General features: G+C 44.2%; 1 protein-coding gene across 1 annotated transcript in view; it reads left to right on the forward strand.

Annotated features, from left to right (window-relative positions):
• Window positions 1–2,582: 2,582 nt before the first annotated feature.
• Window positions 2,583–25,805, forward strand: part of ephb3a (eph receptor B3a) — a 37,383-nt gene continuing 14,160 nt past the window's right edge. The window contains exons 1-9 of the mRNA XM_080033915.1: window positions 2,583–3,137; window positions 13,376–13,440; window positions 15,872–16,544; window positions 18,968–19,123; window positions 21,283–21,618; window positions 23,288–23,412; window positions 24,435–24,591; window positions 24,810–24,918; window positions 25,266–25,318. Coding sequence (XP_079890041.1) covers window positions 3,074–3,137; window positions 13,376–13,440; window positions 15,872–16,544; window positions 18,968–19,123; window positions 21,283–21,618; window positions 23,288–23,412; window positions 24,435–24,591; window positions 24,810–24,918; window positions 25,266–25,318 — 1,738 coding nt within the window. The 5' untranslated portion in view covers window positions 2,583–3,073. The remainder of the gene's footprint in view (window positions 3,138–13,375; window positions 13,441–15,871; window positions 16,545–18,967; window positions 19,124–21,282; window positions 21,619–23,287; window positions 23,413–24,434; window positions 24,592–24,809; window positions 24,919–25,265; window positions 25,319–25,805) is intronic.

Here is a 25,805-nt window from a genome sequence, read left to right on the forward strand (position 1 = left end):
GGATCTTAAGTTTGTAGCACAGAGGGACTTACTTGTGTGTGTGTGTGTGTGTGTGTGTGTGTGTGTGTTTGTGTTTGTGTGTGTGTGTGTGTGTGTGTGTTGGAGGGCGGGGGGGCTTTGTATGTGTGTGTTCCAGTGTCGGGGTTCAGCAGGAGGTGGGAGGGGTTGAAGCAGTGGGAGTTTGGGGCTCACGGAGGGATGGATTAGCAGTGTGAAGGGGAGCCTTGTCCCTGAGCTGCGAGCTGGGCCTTCTACGAGCCAGCACACACACACACACACACACACACTCTCTCTCTCTCGCTCCGCTGGAACCCACCAAGGGACAAAAGACCGGGTGGGTCTGGTGGAAATGGACCTAAAAAGGAGAGACAGCATGACTGCAAAAAGGTCAAAGTATGACATGAGCTAATCAGGGCAGACAGTTAGGATAGGCTACAACTTTGCAGTGAAGATATCTCTTTGATGAGTAGGCCTAGGCCTATTAAAACTGTACCTTCTTTCAGAACCCCCTGGACCGTCCAAAGAGAAACCTAATGTTCCTGTGGGGCGTCAGTGTGTCTGTGTGCCCAGCAATGAGTTTTCACTTGGCTATAGCCTTCATAACCTAATTTTGTTTGGTATATAAGTTTGTTTTAGTCTAATTTTAAATTGTATTTGATGTTGTAATGTCAGGGCCCTGGACAGGGGCTAAGGACAGTGGCTTTTGACCCTTGTCAGGCTGCCTCTGTAAACAAGACTTGCCTGTATATTAAAAAAAAGTGAAATAAAAAAAAAGTTAAAATAAATTGAGTTGTCAAATAGCCTATGCCTGGGCCTAACATCTTCACTGTCTAATTATCCATCTGCATGATTCTGTTGATTGGAAAATGTGTGGATTTGCATTTGTTAAACGATTCAAATCACAGGTGGTTAATATGCAGTAGCCGCCTCCAAGGCCAGTAACCCGAGGGAGGCGCTGTCTGTCCATCGTTCATATCGACATTCTCCGCCAATGCGACCAGTCGACCACTGTCCATTTGATGCCACGATTGATCGACATTTAGCGGCGGTGAGTGAAGCGTCCAGGCCGATGTTACCTGCTGCCAAGACGGACACACACTGCGGGCAAGCGGAAGCTTCAGCCTGCTGCTCAGCCAACCAGTCTAACCAACATACCCCTCCTCCTCCTCCCACCTATTCAACCCTTCATCCTCCGAGCCCCAATATCTGCGTCAAGCGAAGCGAAGAATTCCAAAAGAAACCCGGAAGTGTTGGCCATTTGATATCAAAATAAAAGCTTCAAATGAGATTTTCATAAAAAAATAAATCATTTAAAAGAATAGGCATACATTAGACATGGATTTGGTATTAAGCTCATCACCAAATCCAGTGAAGGCCAAACTGCGTGGTTTGACAGCTGACGAAAGGAAAACAGTGGTCATTTGTTTTGATGAGGTCATCTTCTGACCTCATAGCTAACAGCTGCCGTTTTGTACCTGGTGTGACTCACCTTTTTATTACACATACAGGAATATTGGCATGAGGTCTGAAGGGAATCAATGTGAACAAAGCAATAATATAAACAATGTATAGGCTAGTGCTTTGGCTTCCTCTGACTCCTTTTCAAATGCATACGATTCATTTAATTATAGCCTAAATAGTGTAAAGGGCGCTTTATAAATATTGTTTTTTTTTTGCTGTTTCAAACTCATTGTTTTTTTTATTCTGTTTGAAATAAAGAATAAATTAAATGTTATGAAATATGGTATTGTGACCACAGACCATATAATAGACAAAGTGCATAATGGATGGACAAACATGCAGAGCTCAAATATTTGCTCATTGGAACTGAAATAATCCAAAATAAAATGACCAATATAGGTTCTACATATATGAATATACTTACAGCTAAGTTCACTAATGTGCTACTGGAGAATAACACAATTTATAAACATAATAGAGTATCTAGGCCTACATCAGAGAAAGTAGATAATAATCAACTAAGCAAAACAGTTAATGGTAGGCCTACATGGGATCTAATTCTACAGTTTACAAAAGCACCAATTCTTCTTTGGCTTTTCCTTTAAAATAAGAAAGACTGTGTTGATCCAAGGCAGGGGGTTGATGTGTCACAGCAGCAGCAGATGTAGTAGCCACAAGAACAGATGATCGCAGAAAAGTAATCCTCATCCAACTGACATATGAGAGATAGGCTAATCATTATTGGAAGAAGCCACCATCAAAGAAAAGTAACAAATATTTTTCCTTAATTTTGTAAACATTATTACCAATATAAATAATGCCACCTGAGAGGAAAAACAGCAGATTATTATCATTTTTAAAATGGTTTAAATTGATTTTCTCATTGCAACAAAAATAAAATAGTAATTCTGACACATTAACATCGTGTAGGCTAGATACTCAAATAAAATTAATAAACCAAGTAGGCTAATTAATAATGTTTACTCTTAATTTGGAAACCTCGACCGGAAGCTCGACGCTCCTTGTGTCTGCCTTGACTGCTGCCTGAGCCCCCCAACCCCCAGCCCCCTCTGTGTCTCCGTCCCGGTGTTGTCATTCCGACGCACTCCCCTTCGCAGACGCGCAACAGCTACACGGAGTTGGCTGAAGTGGACTACACTGAACCAGGTATCCCTCGGACACCGCGTCACTTCACTTCGTTCGTACCCCGTTTTCCATTCTCTGCGCGGGGAGGGCAGCAGCGGTTGGATGCGCCCCTGGACCTGGACAGAGGTTCGGTGTGGGTAAAGTCAGTAAAAGAGAATGAGACTGGGAGAGGGCGCAGTGTGTTGCAGCATCGCATCCACAACTCCGGAGGAATAACGGGAACCCGAATGATTGCATAAAAAAAAATTAAAAAAGGAGGCTGCTGGTTTTTTGTTGCTGTTTTTGTTGGGGGGTATAATGGGGCGGCGAGAGCCTGAAGAAATGAGAATCAGGAGAGGAACAAAAAGCTCGGCTGCAGCGCTCTGCGTTTGAGTCTCCATTTATCCATCCATCCATCCTTTCCATCCGACGGCTCCAGTCTATAGGCTATAAACACCTCTCCCTTCATGTTGCAAAAACCTGGTTTATGACAATGGATTACATGCTGTGGGTGTGCAGCCTCATTGTCCACGCGGTGCTGGCTGTAGAAGGTACGTGTATTAATTTTTATTTTCTATCACTATACTCTTGTGTCCCGTGGATGAACAATGGGGCTGTTTGGGTGCGTTCGAATTCGGCATAAAAACACCTTATTGTCACCATGAAAAAAAAACAAAAAAAAAACGTGTCAATATGTATGCAATATGTTTTTCTGACCATTTGGATCACACTGGGTCAGTCCATCCCATCAGTTATACCAGAGCATATCAGTCATTTATGCTGTCTCCATATGGTGGAATCACATCTAAGCAAGATTCCATTCATATTTTGGTTTATCAGACCTGTTAATATGGTGCGGACCTGCTCTGATACACAACACGGGCAATTCCTTTGAGTATCAATTTGGCTCTCTGGTTGTAATCCCTGTACACATGTATCAGCACGCCCCATTCCCTCCCTGTGTGTGGTGAATTTGGTGTGATTTAGTGTGTGTGTGTTTTTGTAGCCTATGTGAGATGGCATCCAAGTGTTTCCTTTGCGGCTGACAAGGACTGTTGCTATTGTCCCCCTGTTGTTGTCACACCCACGATACTGAGTGAGGATGCCCACACCTGCCCCACCTTTAGAATTCCATCACCGACACAGTACCTATCACAGAGGGGCGTCCCTCTACACTGACAATGTGAAATATAAATACAGTACAGTACTTATGATGAATGCTGTTCGTGTTCACATAGCAATCAGTACGCAGACCCAGAGCTGGATCAATCCCCCTTGGAAGCACCGCAGGGACCCGCACGTGAAACGCATTAGATGACAAGTGGGAATTAAAGGTCAATGGCTTAACAAGTATGCTGCATCCCCCGGAGCTCTCTCCATCACTGGGCAGAGTCAGTGGTGTCGCTCCAGGGAGAAGCCCACCCTTCGCCTTCCCCTGCTGCTGTTATAGCCTACCCCATGGGCGTAGGATTCATTTCAACATTTGTGGTGGGGCTCACATTTTGGAGTGTCAAACATTTCCTGCATTCTGGTGAATTTATTATCCACCAATTTCTGCATCAATTTTATGGTGTGAATTTCTTCATTTACGTAAAGGACAACGTTCAGGTACCTAGCGTTGAAACAAATATAATGGAATATCATGCAGTAAGGCATGGCTAAGGTATTCTGTATTGTGAAGTGTATTTGTTCTTAAACATTTGGGGGGTTCACATTTTGGAGTGTCAAAGGTTAAGATGGTATGGTCCATTTTAGGGGTGTCTGAAATAGTTGGGAAATATAAAGTTACAGGTAAGAACTAAGAAGGATACATAAATGCCTTCGACCCCCAACTGTTATTGTGAACCTTTTCTGGGGAGAAGGGGGTGGTCTTTCAAATTTGTTTTGAGGGGGACAATTTGACCTCTTCTAAATATTGAAGGGGACACATCCCCTGCAGAGAAATCTACGCCTATTGCCTACCCAAGCGACTGGATCCTCTCCTGAGCTGTAGCTACATTTCTCTGCCTTGCCTTCTCCCTCTTTCCCCCCTCCTTGTCCAATCTGCCTCTCCTGGAGCGTGGCCAGCCTGATCCCTCATCAATTCTGGTGTCAGCAAGTAAATCAATGCAGCGGCAGCAGCCCTCCATGTCCCAGTGGGCTCTCTCACAGCGCGATGATCAGGCCCCCTGTTTCCCCCCCAGACCAGACCACTAACTGTTACTCACAGCTCAGGGGTTAACTAATGTTTGTCCTCTGAGGGTAAACACCAAGGAGCAGACCATCGCATGTGTTTAAAGGTGGAGTCAGCCATTCTGGAGCACGCTTGTTGTCAAAATCACTTTTTTTTGTCAAAATCAGTGAATATCTCCTCACGATTCGCTGCCTGTACGTAAAATAAATCTGTGTTAAAACACAGCCTGGGCTCTGTAAACAGGCATGTTGCTTTAGCTACCATGGGCCCCTTTGTTTATATACCAGTTTATGTACTCCACCTTTAAATGAGTAGGGTTGGTGGGTGGGGTTGGGGAAAGGGAGGCCCCCATTTTTTTTCGTTGCATGTCGTTTGCTTACTCAGTGGGTTTCAACACATGGCTTGAATCTGTGAATTTGTTTAGTTTTTTCGGATTGGCAAGTGTTTGCGCTTGGATTGATGATGCAGGCTGGACTGCATCTTGAAGTGTATTTGTGTGTGTGTGTGTGTGTGCGTGTGTGTGTGTGTGTGTGTGTGTGTGTGTGTGTGTGTGTGTGTGTGTGTGTGTGTGTGTGTTTATTTACACATAAAGCTACAGTGGAGAGACTTCATCTCCAACTCGCACCCACGGACTGCAGTAAAAGCCTCAGCAAATGTGACATTTTTATGTTGTATTACTCTCATTTACAGTCGGCGTTTAGTGTACCCTTATTTTAGAGGCTCGTAAACTAGATGGATGACCGCTCAGAAGAGCATGTCATCTAATAATCAACAGGGAATTTTCAAATTTTTTAAGATGATTTTCCTGCTTTTCCATACGTGAGAATGCCAACGGGGAAGATTATTTATTGACCTGTAAGCGCACACGCAAACAGCCCTGAAGAGAGATTGAATTAGGTCAGCTTGATTTGTTCAGAAGGTGCTCATCAAGCTCATCACACGCGGATGTTATCACTGTGATTCTATGGAGAGAAACAGTCATTAAATGCAAACCTTTACTCGAATTGAGCTCACTAAATAGATTTTGCTTGAGCTTGAACACACGATTGTTGTCCTGCATCTATTCCTAGCCACGCATTTGATCATGCTGCGATCACAGATGAGGATGTTTGTCTGTTAATATTTCATATGTTCTTGCTTGTTGGCAGCGAGTGTCAGCATACAGTAGAAGACGAGGCCTCCCTTTCATGATGCACTGGCTCTGGCAAAGTGAATAAAACATTAGCATGTGTGCGAGCTCCCCAAGCGCAGCGACAATGCACAGCAGTGTGGCATTTTGGCTCCGACGGGTGATCAGAAAAAAAAAGCAAACTGGTAAATGCCACGGGTGGGTATGCTCCAAAGTTCCCACTGCAGCATTGTTTTCGTACCCCCGGGGGCAAAATGACTCCACCGCCGTGCAGTTTTATGGGAGGTTTTTGTATTTGAGTTATAGCAGCGAGGCGATCTCAGGGGTACTGTAAATTTGCCAAGAGGGGTGGAGAACTCTGAACAAATGGGATCCTTTTCCATCTTTAATCGGCTTCTGGGATTTAGTGAGTTGGCGATAACACACTCACTCCGGCGAGGAAAGGTGTTGGCGAACGATTACCTTTTTCACATTAAAATCTGAGTGTTTTAAAGCTATGGTGCTTAACTTTTTCATATAAATGAATGTTGGGTTTGCCAAACGAGTTGACACAAAGTTGATTAAGCCTATCAGCTCCACAAAACTCTCTCTGTATTTTTCAGTATGGCAGCGTTTCCAAACTGGTGTCACTCCCCCCCACTGACACTGACGCAGGTGCTCAGAAAAAACCTGGACGGAGAGCAGAAGGAATAAAATCCATTTACGATCACTGAAGGCTTAGCCTCAACAGATGTGTCTTTTTTCACTCCACATCAAGGCCAAAGGTCAGGTAGAGATACAGAACAGTTTATCTAGATCTTCTAGGGATTCAGTGTCTCCTCGAATGTGACAGCGGGTCGAAATCCTGCTTACCCAGCAGGGCTTGAACCCAGCTTTAGGGATGTGGAATGGTCAACTTGCCGCCCCTGCATGCGCACTGTGTGAGGTGAAGCCTGTTGAAAGGAACATCAGTTCAGACTTGTGGTTAGCAGAGGATGAGTGATTCTGCCTCAGTAGCCTCCGGGCCCCGTGAAGAGACTGGGGAGGGGGTGGGACACACACACAACGAATCAGGCACCCTAGGGACAGGCTGGATCATGTAAGTCCAGCAGTATTCACTCAGCTGTGTGCCACACAGGTCCAAGTTTACCCAAGCAGAGACAGCGGCCGCTGATTAGTTCCTCCTCTCTGTCTGAGTCGACGTGCTAATCAGTGAAACAACCTTGTTCACAGTTGTATATTTGGGCTCGACAACTGAGGTTATTAACTGCTGTCGCTCACGTCCCCATGCACACACAAGTAGAGAAGACACAGAGTGCTTTTAGAAATGAGTAACAGGACTTGCTTCTGTATTTAAAGTTCTGTCAGCAAACTAGGGCTGTGTCAAAAAAACGATATGGCGATAAATCGCGATATTTAGTTTTGTGATATCAGTATCGATTTTCAGCTAAAAAAAAAAGATATATACAGTAGGTATATATTTTTGGGGGGCTTTTTCAAGGCTTTATTGTCAGTGCAGAGAGACAGAGATGACATGGGGCATAGAGGGAATGAAATGCAGATAACCCGGATCTGCTGCGAGGCTTGAGCCTCTAGGATACTGACTACTGAAGTTTTATTAATTTTGTTTATAAGAATACTTAAGATTCACTGTGTCCTCATACATTTCTGTTCCGTGTATTAATTGACAATAAGGAATACTTGTTGTGCGTGCATATGTACCTTATTTACATATGTTCAGAGACACAAAAGCACACTGATGCGTTTTCATTTTAAGTGTGTCCTGTCCAGTAGTTAGTGCAAGAGTGAATTGCATTTATTATTTTGATGTTATGGCAGCAATGTTTGATAATTTGCGAAAACCAAAAAAAAATAGGAAAGGAAGTGTTGAATGAAATTGTTTTGACTCAATTTGTCCGTGCAAATTATCAATATATTGTGCTGTTATGTATGACAAGACAATGTAGAATATCTCAATATAGCTATCGTGATATATCATGATATTCAATATATCGTGATGTATTGTATCGTGACCAGTGTTTTGTGATATGTATCGTATCGCTAAGTCCTTGACGATACCCAGCCCTACAGCAAACGTACATTTGGTTTGTGCATGAATATTACATATCAATAATTATGCTGAGATGATGACCATTGTCAATAAATATGGCAACAGCCTCTTATTCCTTTGAAAAATGGAACCATTTTTGCTTTATGCAGCACTACTGGCGTTAACTGAAAGCCAGCGGCCCACTTCTCATCTCTTAAAAGACTGTGCTCTGCACATGAAAGACGTCTGGTAAAGGCTACAAATCACATGCTTAAATAATGCATGCACCATTCCTGTTGGTCACCATTAGGAGATGATCAAATGACTGTGAGTTCAAGTGATTAGTTAGTGCTAATTGATGATCACGTAATGATTGTTAATTCCAATACACTTCGTGCACTAATTTATGGGTCCCCAAATTAGCTGGAATCCAGTTACATAGGAAAGGGGCTTCTCAGAGCCACAGCACTGTATTTAGTACATACTGTATATAATACGCCATTATCATACATATTTCCCATAGAAAAATTGAGATGTTCAAACTGGTGGTCATGTAAACATTTGCTTGATGCTACATGACTTATTGATGATGCTTTAAGCATTAACTATGCACACAAACACATACCGACTAGATCTACTGCCAGTACTCCCGCATTAATTAATGCTTTAAATCATCATGAATCAGGCTGTAGGTCGGCTTTACTTAAAGTGAACATTCCACCACTTTTGGAGATCAGATATATGAAGCTGGAGCCCACATGTGGCTAACTTAGCTTAGCACAAAGACAGGAAATGTGGGCAAAAATTGGCCTATGCTGTGTTACATTGTGGGCGGCAGTGGCGAAGTGGGTAGGGAGATCGCCTCTGGAGTGCAGGGTCGGAGGTTCGATCCCCTGTCTCCCCGCCACATGTCGAAGTGTCCCTGAGCAAGACACTGAACCCCAAATTGCTCCCGATGGTTCAGAGAGCGCCTTGCATGGCAGCTTCTACCATCGGTGTATGAGTGTGTGTATGAATGGGTGAATGTGGTAAGATATGTAAAGCGCTTTGGGGCTGAGAAAATCGGCTAGAAGGCGCTATATAAGTCAAGTCCATTTACCATTTACATTAACATTGGAAGTTTAATGTTGGAACTGGGAGTGACGTCACAGTAGCACAAGTTGAAAAACTTGTGGCAAACCCAAATCACCTTGGGTTTGCCATTGTTAGGAATATTAGTTGATAACCACGCTCTATGTTGTATTTTGTACATACTGTACAAATATGGTAGTAACATATCTTAATGTAGAAAATGAGCAGCACCAGGTGTATACAGGGGATTTAATGTGACACAAATTATGCAGAAGATCTAAATGTTATATTATCAAAGTGTTCACTGCTGTTCATTAGCGAGCAACCATGTTGAATGTTGAACTTGCGTTTGCAAGGTTTCTCAGAGTTTCCAAGTAGAAATTCCGACTTCAGGAGGCAGTCCAATTACAACTGTAATGCAGCATTAGATAGTCTGCCTGTAGTTTTAACACAATTTTAAAACAGTCGTAATGTTAATGAGTGAGCTTTAGAGGTCCAGCACCTCTAAAGCTCACTCATTAAGACTGTGTAGATTAAGACTGTGTAGATTTTGTTAGCTGGCTAGCGGTTTCCCCCCATTTTCAGTGTTTGTTCTAAAATTTGTTTCATATTATGCAGAAGGACATGAGAGTGGAAACAATCACCTCAACTAAGGGGCACTTTACACGACAACACGAAACGGTGCATACGCGTAAATATTTTCGCGGTTGCACTATATCATTTACATGAAAACAGCAAACGCAAGCATGAAACCGCAAGTTTTTGAGATCTACTCCCAGGGAGGATTTTTTGGAAAACACAACGGTTTTGGTTTCTTGTAAACACCGAAACCATTTTTCCTGGTAACGCTGACGTCACGGCTCCACTTCACGTATGCGTAGTCTATAACATTTGCTGTCAAAATACCCACACGCGAGTTATAAAGTTAGAAGACAACATAACATGAAAGGTGTCTCCGCGGCACCATCACTGTGATCAGCGGAGAGTGTCGTGGAGGGCTCAAATATAACACTCGCCAATTTAGTCTAAGCGAATAGTATGTTATTGAGACCACCCGCCACTTTTTCTGGGGAAAGATTTGTGCTCTGCCGGTTTTTCTAGCAAAATAAACGTGTGTAGCTTCTATATGCCAGGGACACGGCTCTCTCTACATTAAAAAACACTATCCATAGTTCAGCGCGCAGCGGTTAAGTTGCTGTTCAACAAAAGGAGCAATAAGGCTACGGCTTCACAGTAAAAGCATTTCACTGGCTAAACATTAATAGCATTTCACTGGACAAACGTGAGTCGACTTTTATTTTGAAGTGCGCCTAACAAGAAAGTAGCCGCTCACAAAGCCCCTTCACTATCAGCATGTCTTCTGTTTTCACGAGTTCAATGCGGTGAAATAAGAAGACAGAAAGCTTGTAATTTACAATACTTGTAACCCCAAGCTTACACCAACCGCTTTATGAACGTTAATGGCATTAATTTTCGGTTACAGTAAGGTTTTATGCATCAAATTTCCTCTGAAAACATGTGTCCGAGTGAAGATGTCAGATAAATTGTGTCTGAACGGGGTTTTTTTTAAACCAAAAACGGGAAAACTGTCACGTTTTCACCGTGTGAAGTGCCCCTAACTCTTGGCAAGAAAGCAAATCTCTCCTTTAAGCATGTATTTTATACCCTGGCCCTGTTATAAAGTATTACTGATTTTTGTCTCACAGCCTCTGACCATGGTGGGCCGTGATCCGTCAGACATGTCATTGTTCTGCAGGAGATCAAAACATCTTGTATGTACTGTAGTTTATCAGCACACATCAAACACCAGTCGACACCTCTTGTCAGCTTGCTTCCATTTACACACACAGCCCAGCTCATTTGCATAGAAACAAAGAACCAGGTAGGACTAAGGGGCCACTCACACTAGGGCCGCGGCCCCGTGCCCGAGCTCATTTGCATACTAAAGTCTAGAATGTTTGGCTAGTGTGACCACGCCATCCGTATTCCAGCACGGAACAGCCCCTTGGCCACGGCACACTTGGGAGAGGTGTGCCGTGGCCAAAGTACAGATGCTAATGAGATGACACGCACACAAGCAAGCGCACAGGCAGCGTTCCTGACGTGAATTTATTAAGGATGCATAGTCCGTTAACGTCCGCTGCCTTACTAGTCGGCACCAGAATTGACCACCACTTGGACTTGTAGCTACATAAAATGTGTGAGAATTAACGTGTGTGTAGGCCTAGGTGTGGGCTAATAAAAGAGGGAGAGAGCTAAATAGGTGAGCGCAGAAAGCAAAGGAAAAAGGTTTTCGTGTTTACTCACGTTTGTCAGATGATTTTTTTCTTTTTCCTCCCGTCAGCTGTCATAATACTGCCTCTACGCATGGCGGTTGAGACGCACCCAAAACAACACACTCGTATAGCCTACAAGTAGACTACGCTCCAAATCCTAAACGCGCACGGTGACGTAGGCAAGGTGCAATCGTGCCCAGGCCACGAGCAGTGTGACCACGAGCCGGCGGGGGGAGTGGGGAGGGGGGGAATCGTGCTGATTCTTCCTGCAGCACGGAACAGGCAAACGGCACTAGTGTGAGTGGGCCCTTACAAGTCTTGTTACCTTCTTTCTTTTGGTCTGGTCTGTTGTCACAGTGTAAACGTGGCCCCACGTGAGGCACTCAAAAAAGGAGAGATAAATGTATTCAGACCTAGCATGATCTGGTCCTTTTCTTGCAGTTCTTTGGTTACTACAAAAAACGGCACACAGTTGAACAGCAGAGATGCAATCTATCCTATTATTGGGTGTAGAGATCACTATTCATTAGCTGTCGTCCTCTGAAGAGAAGACAAGCCACTGTGGGTTTCTCTCTAATGAACACACACACAGCACAGACTGTAAACACTGCACACATATATCTGGCTGAGCAGCTATCACAGATGGACCAGTGATCCACTCTCTCTCTCCCTCTCCATTAAAACAACTTCTATTATTGACACACAAAAGCCAAGGACACTCTGTACTGTAATTGTTCTGTCTTTAAAAGCAAAGGGGAAAAAACAACATTATTTTAGTTATTGCTATTATTATACTACGGCATTATGACAACAGAACAAAGCCAGCGTCTTTTGGAAAAGAGTGCTGCTGTTGTTCTGCACAGGAGGGACATGCCAATTTGTTGACCCTCTCTCTCCACACCTCCTTTGGGTTATCAACGACTCGCGAGCAAATGGTGCCCAGCAGGCATTGTGACACCGAGTCTCTGCAAAGAAAGCGTAATTGTTTTCAGTAATTATTGTAGCTAACAAGTGACAGAGCTATGGGAGACCGGCCGTTGTGTATTGGGGGGGGGGGGGGGGGGGGACCCAGAAAGAGGGGGTCCATCCTTCTGAGGTGTAAAATTAACTCCCTGGACCACCACTGAGGTGTCGACTGATGTGACAACAATGCTCATTGATTCTGCTGTTTTAATGCTTTGATTTGTCTGTCCAGCTCTCGCCTCCTCGCTTATAGTCATAAAAAAGGGCCAAGTGGAGAAAAACAACTGCTTAGTTCACCTATTAAAGTTGCACCATGCAGTTCCGGGGGAGGGTCATTTGTTTACATTTGCGGGGCCTGCAGTTAGTTTACAAAATATAGTTTCTGGTCATGTTATTCTTATTATTGAATAATTACATCATCATACCTTAAAACTAAATTATTTTGAGGAACCTGGAACCAAACATGAGACTAGAATTGCTTTGTAAACCTAACTGTGGGCCCTGCTGCTGTAAACAACAACAGTGAAACAGTAACTTTCTTGGTAGCTTTATAACTTCAAACAGTGTTCCAAGGATCCAATTTTCCTCAGTGAGTAAAGTTTATTTGTTCAGTTATGAAAATATACCTGAACAAAATAAAAATCACTTCTTTGACACATCAAACGCTACATAGTGCATCTTTAAGTCAGATTCGGTCACACTTGTGGCACGGTTGTGTTCCTCCCTCCCTCCCCCCCACAAATGTGATATATTACATTTCCCTGTGCCTATATGACCTCTGTGAGACACCGCTGCTATAGATAATGAAACGCTTCCCACCGAAGGCATCTTTGCTTTGGAATGGATGCTTTGTTCTTAGTTCCACAAATGGATATTGAAAGGAGCGGCATTTGCGAGTGCCAAGCACACAGAGAGAGAGAGAGAGAGTGAAAGAGAGTGAGAGAGAAAGCCTTAATTAAACGGCATCACAGATATGCCATGATTTGTCAGTGCTTTCAAAAAACAGATTGCATGTGGGTGCAGGTAATGAAAGAGAAGAAGGTTTTTACCTGGATCCTTTGTCAAAATGGAGGGAACTTGTGCCCCTTAAATGCTGTGCTTTCCTCCTCACACCTTTTTATTTAATTTTCTTTTTTTTTTTTTTACAGAAACCCTTATGGACAGTCGGTGGGCCACCACAGAGCTGTCTTGGACCACGTTCCCAGAGAGTGGGGTGAGTAATTAGTTAGTGTGTGTGCATGTGATTAGTCTGTTTTTGAGCCCCCCCCCTTTCCTGCCCACCATTTAACAACATTTGTTCCATTTGCTTGTTAATAGAGCCCAGTGTGCCTTGAACTGCCCACCTCCTACTGTTTTATATCTCTGTTTTCTGGAGTGTATGTTTGCTTTCTTGGGATACTAAAAGGCAAATGAGAAACACACTGTGGGACATTGTGTGGAGAGAAAGCAATAAAAAAAATGTTGAAAAATGTTGAAAGCCATAGTGTTTTTAACCAAAAAATAAGCAAAGATGTAGATAAACAAAGCACATCCCCACAGTGTGTGAGGAGCACTATTAGGTAGGCTGTATCTGGCGTGTCTCCCAGGGGTTACATAGCCTGATAATTGAAAGCATGTGTCTGTTTCTTTTGGAATACGGGCCCAAGAGCACGTTACAGACAGAAATTAAGGTCTTCAGTTGATACCCCCCCCCCCCCCCCCCCCCCTATAGGAATGGTGAGAAAAATAAAACAACATGAATTTGACCCCGGGGCTAACAGCCTGACAGACCTCCCCCTACTCCCGGCCCAATGTAATTTGTCTTTGCTACGTGAGCGCAAAGAAGTCAGTCAATGGAAATGGTGGGTTTCCATGGAAACGATCTTCGGGCAGCCCTCTTTCCTTCCCCCTTACAAGGGCCGGGCTTCTGAATGTCCTGGCATCCATGAAGTCATATGTCAGGACTGGTGATGCCCCCCCCCCCCCCTACCATGACAAGCCCATACGTTCGGGGCCCGCACAATTATCATATTTGTCAGGTAGTGCATCAACGTGTTGCCGGTGATTTACGACGTCTAATGCCGACTCTTGGGCTCATCGTTTGGGAATAAATTGCACAGGAGGCTGGTAAAACGTGAGATGAGTTATGCATTATTTTCTCCCAGTTGAAATAATCAATTTCTGTGAGGCTCATTTGTTATGGAAACGAAGCATCTCAGACCAATAGGGGAATTAAGGAATAAAATCAAAAAAAATATATAAAGATTGACTTCTCACAAGGTTATTTCCTGATGCACTACATTTATTAACCAATGAAGCCATTTATCATATTCTGAGGGAGATTAGTTATCACGTTGAGAGACGACAGTTATAAACAAACAAAGCCATACATTGACATTGTTCTGATTTTCGGTTACAATGGCACGCAGACACGAGTCCTTTTATTTAATGGTTCTTTTTAAAGCTAAGTGATGTAAAAAAAGACATCAGTCCACCTGGTTTATTAACCACTACAGATGCAAATGTCTGCTCTCAGATGCAAATATGTGCTCTCAGTTCTGTAAATGTGTGGGCATGAGAAGATGTACGTACATGTAATATATTCTGCTTAACCTGGAGTGCTGCCAGAGTGCAATCACACTGACAGTATTGCATTTAGATGGCCATTTTAATAAATAACTCACTCTTTGCATTATAGATAAATGGGGAAAGTTCCCATTTTAAATGTTATACTTTTTCATGCTCTCATCTCTCTAAGCACAGATAACAAATTGATATGTTATGGAAACCAAATCTCCTCTTGAGGCTCTCTCGATTGCACTGCAGCAGCAGTTCCAGATATGATCGCATGCTTCCTATGAGTGTGTCTGCAGTGTGTGTGTGTGTGTGTGTGTGTGTGTGTGTGTGTGTGTGTGTGTGTGTGTGTGTGTGTGTGTGTGTGTGTGTGTGTGTGTGTGTGTGTGTGTGTGTGTGTGTAATGGCCACTGTAGGCGGATTTGGTATTAAAGGCCTGACCAACGCATCTGTGATGATTCTAGCTGCAAAGAAAGCACCCTTACACACCCCACCACTATCTTTCTCCCCACCCTACGGCACACTATCAGTCAAATAGGCATAACGCGTGAAATGTGTTTTCATGGGAAAATGTTTTCTATTAATAGTCTGTAATGACTGGGATTTTCTGAATGATTCATGCAATTAGAAGCGTTTTAGTTGCAAATTATTCCTTGCGGGCCACGTGTACACAACACAACGTGGGAATGTGTGTGCTAGACTAGTGTGCATGTGTTTATCTGGTTTGTATCCCTTTCACTGTTGTGAAGACCCTCTGTGCTTCAGCGGTTTGCATTAGGATGGACCGCATTTGAGATAACTCAAAAGTATTAATCAACAATATTGGATAAGTGAGTTAGCTGTCTGTAGCTCAGTTGCTGCTGAATGAGAAATGGAACTGTTGTGGCATTAGGTAAAAAGCATTAGACAGTCAATTCAATTTGGGGCCTGTTTTATTCTCACAGCTATATTCTACTCTCCCTAGCGTTGTCTTCATCAGTCTTCTAAAGCGCTCACAGCATTAAGTGTTCCTTAAGAGTTCCTGGTTGTCATCTCCTCCTTTGTCACACTCTCTCTCTCTCTTTCTCTTGTTATTATTGTTGTGTCCACAGTGGGAGGAGGTCAGTGGCTACGATGACTCTATGAGCCCCATCAGAACCTACCAGGTGTGTAACGTCAAACAGCCCAACCAGAACAACTGGCTCCGGACCGACTTCATCCCCCGCAAGGGCGTGCTGCGCGTCTACGTGGAGCTCAAGTTCTCCGTGCGTGACTGCGCCAGCATCCCAAACATCCCCGGCTCCTGCAAAGAGACCTTCAACCTGTTCTACTATGAGTCGGACGGGGACACGGCCTCGGACAGCAGCCCTCTGTGGAGGGAGAACCCCTATGTGAAGGTGGACACCATTGCCCCGGATGAGAGCTTCTCTCTTCTGGAGGCCGGCAGGATCAACACCAAAGTGCGTAGCTTCGGCCCCCTCTCCAAGGCCGGCTTCTACCTGGCCTTTCAGGACCTGGGCGCCTGCATGTCTCTCATCTCCGTCAGGGTTTTCTTCAGAAAGTGCTCCACCACCATCGCCAACTACGCCGTCTTCCCCGAGACGGCCACAGGGGCAGAAGCCACTTCCCTGGTCATCGCTCCGGGGCAGTGCGTCCCCAATGCCATGGAGGTGTCCGTCCCTCTCAAGCTCTACTGCAACGGGGACGGAGAGTGGATGGTTCCCGTGGGCTCCTGCACCTGCGTGGCCGGCTTTGAACCTTCGGCGGATGGAACCCAGTGCCAGGGTATGTGTAATGTACTTAACAGACGGTTGGACTTTTTACTTACTTGAACCACAGCCTCCTTTATATGCTCAGTGCAAGTCACCTCGCTCCGTGCCCTCTTCTCCGCATTTATTGTGTGGCTCCCTGAAAAGCGGGTGAAGGAGGGTGGAGGAGAGGATGAATTAATGAGGTGTTGCAGAGAGGAGCAGCATACAAATATTGTGTGAGCAGCAGGACGGGGAGAGAGAGAGAGAGAGATAGCAGGGGAAAGGCACAAAATGGGAAAATGCAGATAATAGAAGGGAAAGGCGTCCCAAGTCTATAGAGAAGAGAGATATTAACAGAGACAGAGAGATAGTGTGAGTGAAAATGTGTTCTCTTTATATACGGTCTACGGTTAAAAGGTGTGAATTGACAAAAAGATGGCAAGGAAACAGCGGCCAAAAGGAGGAGAATGAAGAGGAAATTGGGTGAGGAGGTGTGGGGGGGAGGGGGCTGCAGGAAGTCAAAGACAGACAAGCGTAGCCCGGTCTCACCTGGGCGTGAGAAATAGTGTCTAACACGCGGGCGACAGAGCTCATTCGTTGCCATTTGGCGGCTCAAGGTTAAAAGCTTTTGTTGCCAACGTGTGATTCGTTGCCATTTGGCGGCTCAAGGTTAAAAGCTTTTGTTGCCAACGTGTGATGAAACGCTCTCCTGGGGGAAGCATGCAAGCGGTTGCGACGAGGAAGTGTAATTTCCTTGGCGGCCTCCCGTTAGTTAATCTACAGGCGGCCACACTCATTAACACCATTCAAACCCAACGTGAGCCAACACCGCCGCGCTCACATTAATCACTCAAGACATTTCATTTCGTACCTCGGTCGAGCCGCTCTCTCGCTCGCAGCCGAAAGAGAGATGGAGAGAAAAGGCGAAGAAGAGGGGGAAGGAAGTGAGGAAGAGGAAAGACAACAGAGGGTGTGTGTGTGTGTGTGTGTGTGTGTGTGTGTGCGTGCGTGCGTGTGTGTGTGTGTGTGTGTGTGTCTGTGTCTGTGTATGGTGAGGGGGTTAGTGTATCAGAAACAGGATAATCATCGTGCCCTTCCAAAGAGGTTTATGGATTTAGGGCAAGTGATACGGACGCCACTCGAAAATGAAGCAAGAAAAACAAACAAGTAAGAGAAAATGATGATGCACTGTGTAGTAGAAAGAAAAATAAATCAGATCAGAGAGTGTAGAGCCTAAAGGTCTGTGTGAATGATGAGATGGGGTGTTTGTGTGTGTGTGTGTGTGTGTGTGTGTGTGTGTGTGTGTGTGTGTGTGTGTGTGTGTATATGTGTGGGGTTCGGTACATTTTCCTCTTATCTCCTTTGGCTTTTTATTGCACTACTTTATTAGAGCCACAATGCTGGGGCCATTAGCTGTTCTGATTTCCCCTAAAAGTTTGGAATTAGGGAGGAACTTTGAGTTCAGACTGAACGAGCACTTAGCTTAACTAGTTAATCACACTCTCCCGCTCTCACTGGCTGTTTTTTTTTTACAAGCACTCACGCTGTCAGGACAGATGTTTGACAGAGACCCCTGCTTTGACGCAACCACTTTGGAATGTGGCAAGTGGTATAAAACGCGGGGCTCTGAAGGGCCGCATATATCCAGACCTTTTTGCTGCTAATCCCCTTTATCTGAATCCTTTCTTTAGTTCCGGGCTTATGCCTGGTTTATCCCTAAGACTCCATATCCACCAACCTTTCGGAGTGACACTTTGAAATTCAAAAGGGATCTCTCGGACAAATCGTCTCAGGTTCCTTGGCTTTTGTTATGTTTTTTTTAATAACTTCCCTCAACTTTCGACTTCTTTAAGTCCAGTCTGACGTCCCCTTCATTTGAATTGATTTGTTTTTCGTTATAATGGAACCTGCTGCTCTGCATGCATGAGGAGGCCCTGGCGGTTTTGGAGAGCGGAGGAGCGAACAGACACTGATTGATGGGTTTGCGGGTGTATCCCTTTTTTTTCAGCAGCGTTCTATGTACATCCCTGTTTTGTCTGACAACAGCAATCTCCCGTCGGCAGTCCATCTTCATCCTTATCCTCCTTTCCCGCCTCTTCAACATGAATATTAGCTGTCATCCCCACTCTCTTTTTTGGGGGGGAGATTAATGTCACCTGGTAGCGAGAGTGAAAATGAAAAAATACAAAAAAACAGATGCAAATCCAAAGATAAGACCTCATGCTTAAGTGTTGGTCGCTTCTCACGTCTACGCATCATCAACATTTCCTACCATAAATATTGTGGAGCTCTGCGTTCTTTCAAAGGTACACTTTTTTGGTTTTCTGACAGATGTGACAGCCGCTTGTCTTCTAGATAAGAGACATCTTGGCGTGTTCTTCTTTGTTTTTTTGTTTATTTTTTTGTTCTTATTGTGTCTTTTATTTCTCTCTCTCTCTCTCTCTCCTGCTCATCCAGCTTGCGTCCCTGGGACCTTCAAGTCTAAATTCGGGGAGGGATTCTGCACTCCCTGCCCGTCCAACAGTCGCACCAGTGCACGGGGAGCCAATATTTGCCCCTGCCAGAATGGTTTCTACCGCTCTGACAGCGACCCCCCTGACTCCGGCTGTACCAGTAAGTCATCCTCCACTGAACTGACATTTAAAACACAAAACAAAGTAGAAGTAAGTTTGTCAGGTTGCAACTACCATTGGGTTTAAAGGGATAGTTTTTTTTGGAAGTTTGGTTGTTTGAAGTACTTTTGCATTGTAAGTCTGTTACCTTATGGGAATGGATATCAGCGCAGTCACTTTAAGGAGTTTGGAGGGATATGTGGCTGTAGCAGAATTTAGCGTAGCAGTGTTTCAGATGGGAACAGCAGAAAAAAAGATTCTCCACATGTATAAATGCTTACTTTTCTTCTAAAATTACATATCTTAATTGTACGCTACATGTAGGATCTTTTCACTGCTCTAATTTGCCGCCAGATAGCCGTTATGTTTGCACTTTTCCTCGAGCGTAGTTCAGCTATGTTTTACTAACTGACTTGGCTGCTGATTTGGTTGAAAATGCCATGAAGAAGAAATTCAAATCAGCTATAATCTATATTTTTATTTTAAAAAATTCAAATGACAATATGAAAACAGTAGCTCAAGGGGACAAAGCGACAGAGAATTATCATCCCAATCTGCAGTCAAGCTGAAAAACAAACATGCACAGTTTCATCCTCATTTAAAACATGATTAAATGATGCACTCTAGCTGTGGCATCGTTTCGGTTGATATGCCCTCACATTACACTGTGGGGAATTGAAGATGCAGATCCACTTTACAGTGACAAATCAAATATTGAACTGCTCCGGTCTGGCGCTGACCGCAGCCTCCGTGCTACATGCTTGTAGGTCTGGTGGAAAGGCCTCTGAGAGCAGTCCCAGCAGTCAGTGCTGATGGAGGGCGACATGTGCTGCCTCGACCGTGTAAAAGCAACCCCCCGGAGGGCTTTCACCATGTTAAATGAAACTGTCTTGCCCGGATCCTTGTCACAGGAACACTGTGGACACTGACCAGCACACACAGACAGACGGGCAGGCAGGGACACAAGCACCACCTCCGTCCAAACACACACAAACACACACAAACACACGGGTCTGTGACAGCTCTGTCCCTGCGGTCTGTCAGAGCTTGTGCCTGTGCTTTGTGGTGGAAGCGGTGTGTGTGTGTGTGTGTGTGTGTGTGTGTGTGTGTGTGTGTGTGTGTGTGCGTTGAGAGGCCCGTCAATGGCCGTCAGCTTGGGCTCGGCGTGTGTTTTAGATGGGTGTCCAATTAGAAGAGGCTCCACTCTGAACTATGTCCGCCTAATTAGAGGGGACAGGACGAGTGAAGCCGAGCCCATGGGCAAGCTGAACTCTTAGGGCGGCCAGTTTTGGCGGAAAAAGAGCTGACGACCTGAGAGCCCCTTCTCTTTCTCTCTCTTTCTCTCTCTCTCTCTCTCTCTCTCTCTCTCTCTCTCTCTCTCTCTCTCTCTCTCTCTCTCTCTCTCTCTCTGTGAAGGTAGGTTACACTTTCTTGGCCCCAAAGGGAGAGCCCTTCTCCTTTTCTTGTAATAGGATGAAAAGCATGTTCGCTGAACCGATCTCTGTTGCAACCCCCCCTCCCTCTGCGGTTATCACACTGTATCCAGGTTTCAAACACTCCTCACTCAAAACAGCAGCACTGCCTATTGAGACGTGGAACACTGATACAACAACAACATGAATTCAAGACAGGATTAGCCAAGTTCCACGGGCAACGCAAGGGGTCTCGCGTAGGAATGGCCTCTTTCTTTTCTACTGTGTAGAGCTGTATAGGACTGAGCTTTTCACAACAGAACATTACTTAGTGATGAGCAGCCATGTTCCGCATTGTGCATCCATCCTCCCGTTTCTGAATATGTTGATTTATTTATTCGCACCAGGAAGGATTTTTACCCCTGTTTTTATGTAATTTTTTTTTTTTACATCATGCTTTTGTGGCCCTTTTGCTCCAGCCTTAAGGATTTGTTTGGGGGCGTGTAAAGCACTCCTAAAGCATTCATTTGTGCGAGTGGTTCATGAAAAGAATAGGATTACCCTCTTGCCTATTCCTGTACATGAGACACTCAGCACCAACAGCATTGAGGGAGAATACGGAGAGCAGCACTGCATAGGAGGGACATGACTAAGGCCTGAGTTGTGTGTTTCTGCCTGCCCACCTTTCTTTAACACCTACGTTTGTGTGTGTGTGTGTTCGTGCGTGTGCGTGTGTCTGTTTGTGCAGCGATCCCCTCTGCGCCCCGCAACGTCATATCCAGCGTGAACGAGACTTCGCTTTTCCTGGAATGGGACGAGCCCGACAACAGCGGCGGGCGGAGCGACCTGGTGTTCAACGTGGTGTGTAAGAAATGCCTCCGCGACCGCAGCCCGTGCACGCGCTGCGACGACAACGTGGACATAGCGCCGCGCCGGCTGGGCCTGAGGCAAAGGAACGTGGTGGTGAGAAACCTGCAGGCACACACCCGCTACAGCTTCGAGGTGCAAGCCGTCAACGGGGTCTCCGGAAGAAACCCCACCTCACCCAGCTACTCCACGGTCAACATCACCACCAACCAAGCCGGTGAGTGTGTAAGAAAGATATGTCAAGGGACGCACGCCCAACCGCAAAAAAAAAGAATTAATTCATAGAGCCAAGTACAGATCAATACCATTTAACGTCAGGATGGAACTGAGGCTAGTTAGAGGAGCCTACTGTTCAGTCAATGTCAACGGGTGTCTTAATGAGCTGGTAGTCAGTGTCCAAAGCAGTGTTAAAGCCTCTGGGAAAACTGGTCTATAATAGTAACAAATCAATAGGCCTATATGGTATCGGAGTTGTGTGTCTCAATAAGCTTTAACAAAAATCAGATAGATTTTTTTTTTCATAAATATTATGAAGCTTAGTTAAAAAAACAGCTTTTTTACTTTTTACTATCTATGTTTTTTTACTAAAGTCTGGACTGTTTAACTGGTCTGTGTGGGCGTGTCTGTATCACATGGTCTCCATGGCAACAGTCATTGTTTTTATAGAACGGTTGGGCAGAGATGATTGGTTCAAAGTTCTTATTGTGTAATAATAATCAGAGCAAAGCGCGCCTCATCTGAACCAAATTTCTGTAAAGTTGATCAAAATTCGAAGGACAATATCTTGAATTTGGATTGATAAATATTGCTTCTCTTTTCAGGCGTTTACTCTCATGCAAAGAACTCCCTAAATTACATAGCTAGAAGGATTTAGTGGATTTGGGTTTACAGGGGCTGAACATCATTTCACAAACTCAGTGAAAGCGACAGATGGAAAAACTCTCAGCTGGAGTTCTGCTTTTTCTGTGGGGAGTCACAGGCAAGGCAGATTAAATGTTAAATACAATTTATATCCCCACTGTCAGCATTCAGCGCGCTGTCAACCAGGCGTCTCACGTTACATCGCCGACAATGTCACCTCTCAGCATCTCCAATTGATATTTGCAGCGTCATCATCAACCCAACTGCTCAGCACCTTTCGCACATTGCAATTACTCTCACAGTTAACCTGCACTAAATACACCTTACTGCAGTTTATGAACCCAAGAGAATGACAATCAAGTCAATCGAGTCACTTTCAGGCCTCACAAATCAATAAACTGCAGTAGAGTGAAGGTGAAACATGTACTGTTTTTCTTAAAACGTTCAGGTTGAAGTATTTTAGAGAAGCCATTCCCATAGCTTCAGGGATGACTTTATGCCTTAAGAAAGTGAAAGCTTGGCAACTTAGAGCCTAAAATGCCTTTTCCGGTACATTAAAGGTCACATATAATGCTCATTTTCAGCTTCAAAATTATAATTTGGTGTTCTACTAGAAACTGTTTTCATGGTGTAGTGTTCTAAAAACCCTTTATATTTCTCACAGTGCCATTGTTTAATCTCCTCTTTTTAGTCCCTCTCTCAAACGTTCCGTTTTAGCGCCTGCCTCTTTAAGCCCCCCCTTCCAAAATGCACATTCTGCTCTATTTGCATTGGAATCTAACTGCCGGTTTGAATCTAATCTTTAATTGAATTTAACCTTGTGACATCATATGGGGAAAAAAAAATCTTAACTGGTTTTGAATACAGGTTTTCGGATAGGTGAAGGTGGGGAAAAAGAGAGGGTTGTTTTTTCTCATACTGTGGGAGTCTAGTAACACCGGGAACCCATATTAATGTTGAAAAACCATTAAAAAGTGCATTTGAAGTGTTATGTAAACTGCGTCCTTTTTGATGTTTTACGGCAGCACCTTCGGCAGTTCCAACTGTCCATCTGATGCGCTCCACCTCTGACACCCTCAGCCTGTCGTGGCTGCCACCAGAGAAACCCAACGGGGTTATCCTCGACTACGAGATTAAATATCATGAGAGGGTAAGCTCAGAATTCGTAGCTGTTGCCTTAATGTAGGTCACAGTAGGCGCCTTATGGACTGTACAGAGAGAAGCATTATTTTTTATAGATGCTACAAAAAAGGTTACTTTGAAATGTGATGTGTGTGAGGGGAATTGGTCTAGAAATGCCTATTGTTGGAGAGTATGGGCTGCTCAGGCCCAGCAACCGGTGATGTAAACACTTCATCACTGGTATTGATCAAATTCCCCCAGTAAAAGCCCTGCAGCGATTACACAGCCTTTTTATAACCTTTGATAGTAAACCCCTAGAAACCTTTAGACAATCAACAACAGCCCCGCATTAAAAGAACGTATGGGGCTGCGTTGGTTCCAGTAAGGCCAGTTTACCTTTAAGATCCATTACTTTAAAGGAACTGAATAAATTAATTTGAATTAGCGAAGTGACTGGATAAATGCCAAATCCCGGGGAGGCTAAATTTGCCCTTGCAGTGCTAATGTCAGCCTGAACACGGTTTTAAACCTAGTCTTTTGACTTTTGACCAGAGTTTGGTGTTTCACAGTAAAGGGAATAATAGTTAATATTAGTGTGAATTAAATTAACACACTTACTCGTCAATGTCAGTTCGCAATAACTATCATAAGTCAGCTTACATTAGCCACAGTTAGTCAACATGAGCAAAAGTTGTGTTTTATTGCCAAGGAATTCCACTTTAATTTTTATCAGGAAGATTTTTAAATCATTTGTATTCTTTTTTTCCTCAAAAGCTTGTTAAAAATGAACAAGAACATTATTTAGCTTTCAACTTTGACGGTGCAACTTTTGACAAACAGCGCCCACTGTGGCCACGAGTAACATTTGCAGGATAATAGTAAGCGATAAAATGAACTGTAAAAAAGAAAAAAGACAAAATGTCAGCAAACTTACGCTTTCAGTTACAAGTCATTGAAGTTGACTAACATTAGCCAACACAAGCTATGTCTATCAGGCTATCGGGGAAGCCTTGACACTGGGGCTTTAATGATCCTTTTGTTTTCCTCCAGGGCCAGGCCATGTCCCACACTGTAACAGCCCAGCACAGCTCAGCCAAGGTGGAGGGGCTGAGGTCTGACACGCCCTACGTAGTGCAGGTCCGAGCTCGCACCGTCGCCGGATACGGTCGCTACAGCAACCCCATGGACTTCAGCACCAGCCTTCACAGTAAGCACAACCCCTTCTCCTGCTTTACAGTCTGTTCTTAATGATCTGCTGCTGCAGTTTTCTTAATGAGAGTTTAAGCTTAGTAGTTTTTATGGCCGCACTAATTGGTATAGCCATTACAAATGCAGTACATGCCAACCTTTAATCTCTCAAGCAGTGTTTCCACTGTTATTTACTGACTTGTGTGTGTGTGTGTGTGTGTGTGGTCTTTGGTCCAGGTGACCCTCAGAAGTCGGTACAGGACCAGCTGCCTCTCATTGTGGGCTCGGCCTCCGCGGGCCTGGTGGTCATTGTTGCCATGGTGGTTATCGCTGTTGTTTGCCTTAAGTAAGTGTTTGATATTTATTACTGACATGCTGAGCTACACGTTTCACTGTGGTAGTTAGACTATGAACAAATAGGCTCATTAAATTTTAACATGCATCAAAGGGCATATACTTAGTCTTTAGCTTCAAAAAGGAGCTCTGGTAAAAAAAAAAGCGAGAGAGAGAGAGAGAGAGAGAGAGAGAGAGAGAGAGAGAGAGAGAGAGAGAAACAGAAGGGTTCTGTGGATTTTCTCCTCTCTGTGTTTTTATCTGATAGTCGAGTTTGAATTTTTAGTTTGATTCGCTGTTCCTGGAAGCGGTTGAGACTGATGATGTGAATGTGACTTTTGTTTATCGGCTTGTTTACAGGAAGCAGCGCAGCGGCTCAGAGCTGGAGTACACTGAGAAACTGCAGCAATACGGTAAGTTCATGTGTGTTGTTGGCTGTGGTCCTTTGGTCATGCCAGAACAGTTAACCAACAGATTCAATCAATTATCCCATCACCTGATTGAGGCAGGAAACCATTTCAGGGTCCTCCTGACCGTGTCGTCTGCCTGATGCTTGGCACTATAATCCTTTTTCTATGGGAACTTAGGAAGACATGTTGATCTGTTGTACTGATATGGTACATTTTTTAAATTTGGCCCAGGGGCAACAGTTTAAAGTAGCCTTTGAGGAAAACTCGAAAAAACCATTTTTCTCTTCTGGTTATCAACCCTTGATCATTAAACTTGTATTTGTCTGTTAGATATGTAGCAAAAGCCACGACGAAATCTGTCTAACAGGACCTCTAATGCTCATAAATGAAAACCTAATATCCGGTTTCTTTAAACCAGAAAACAGTGGCCATGTGCTGTAGCTTCCTTAAATCATTACCGGGAGGCTAACCAGACAACCAGCTGGGTTTT

This window comes from Ammodytes marinus (assembly GCF_949987685.1).
Source record: "Ammodytes marinus genome assembly, chromosome: 9".
NCBI lineage: Eukaryota > Metazoa > Chordata > Actinopteri > Uranoscopiformes > Ammodytidae > Ammodytes > Ammodytes marinus.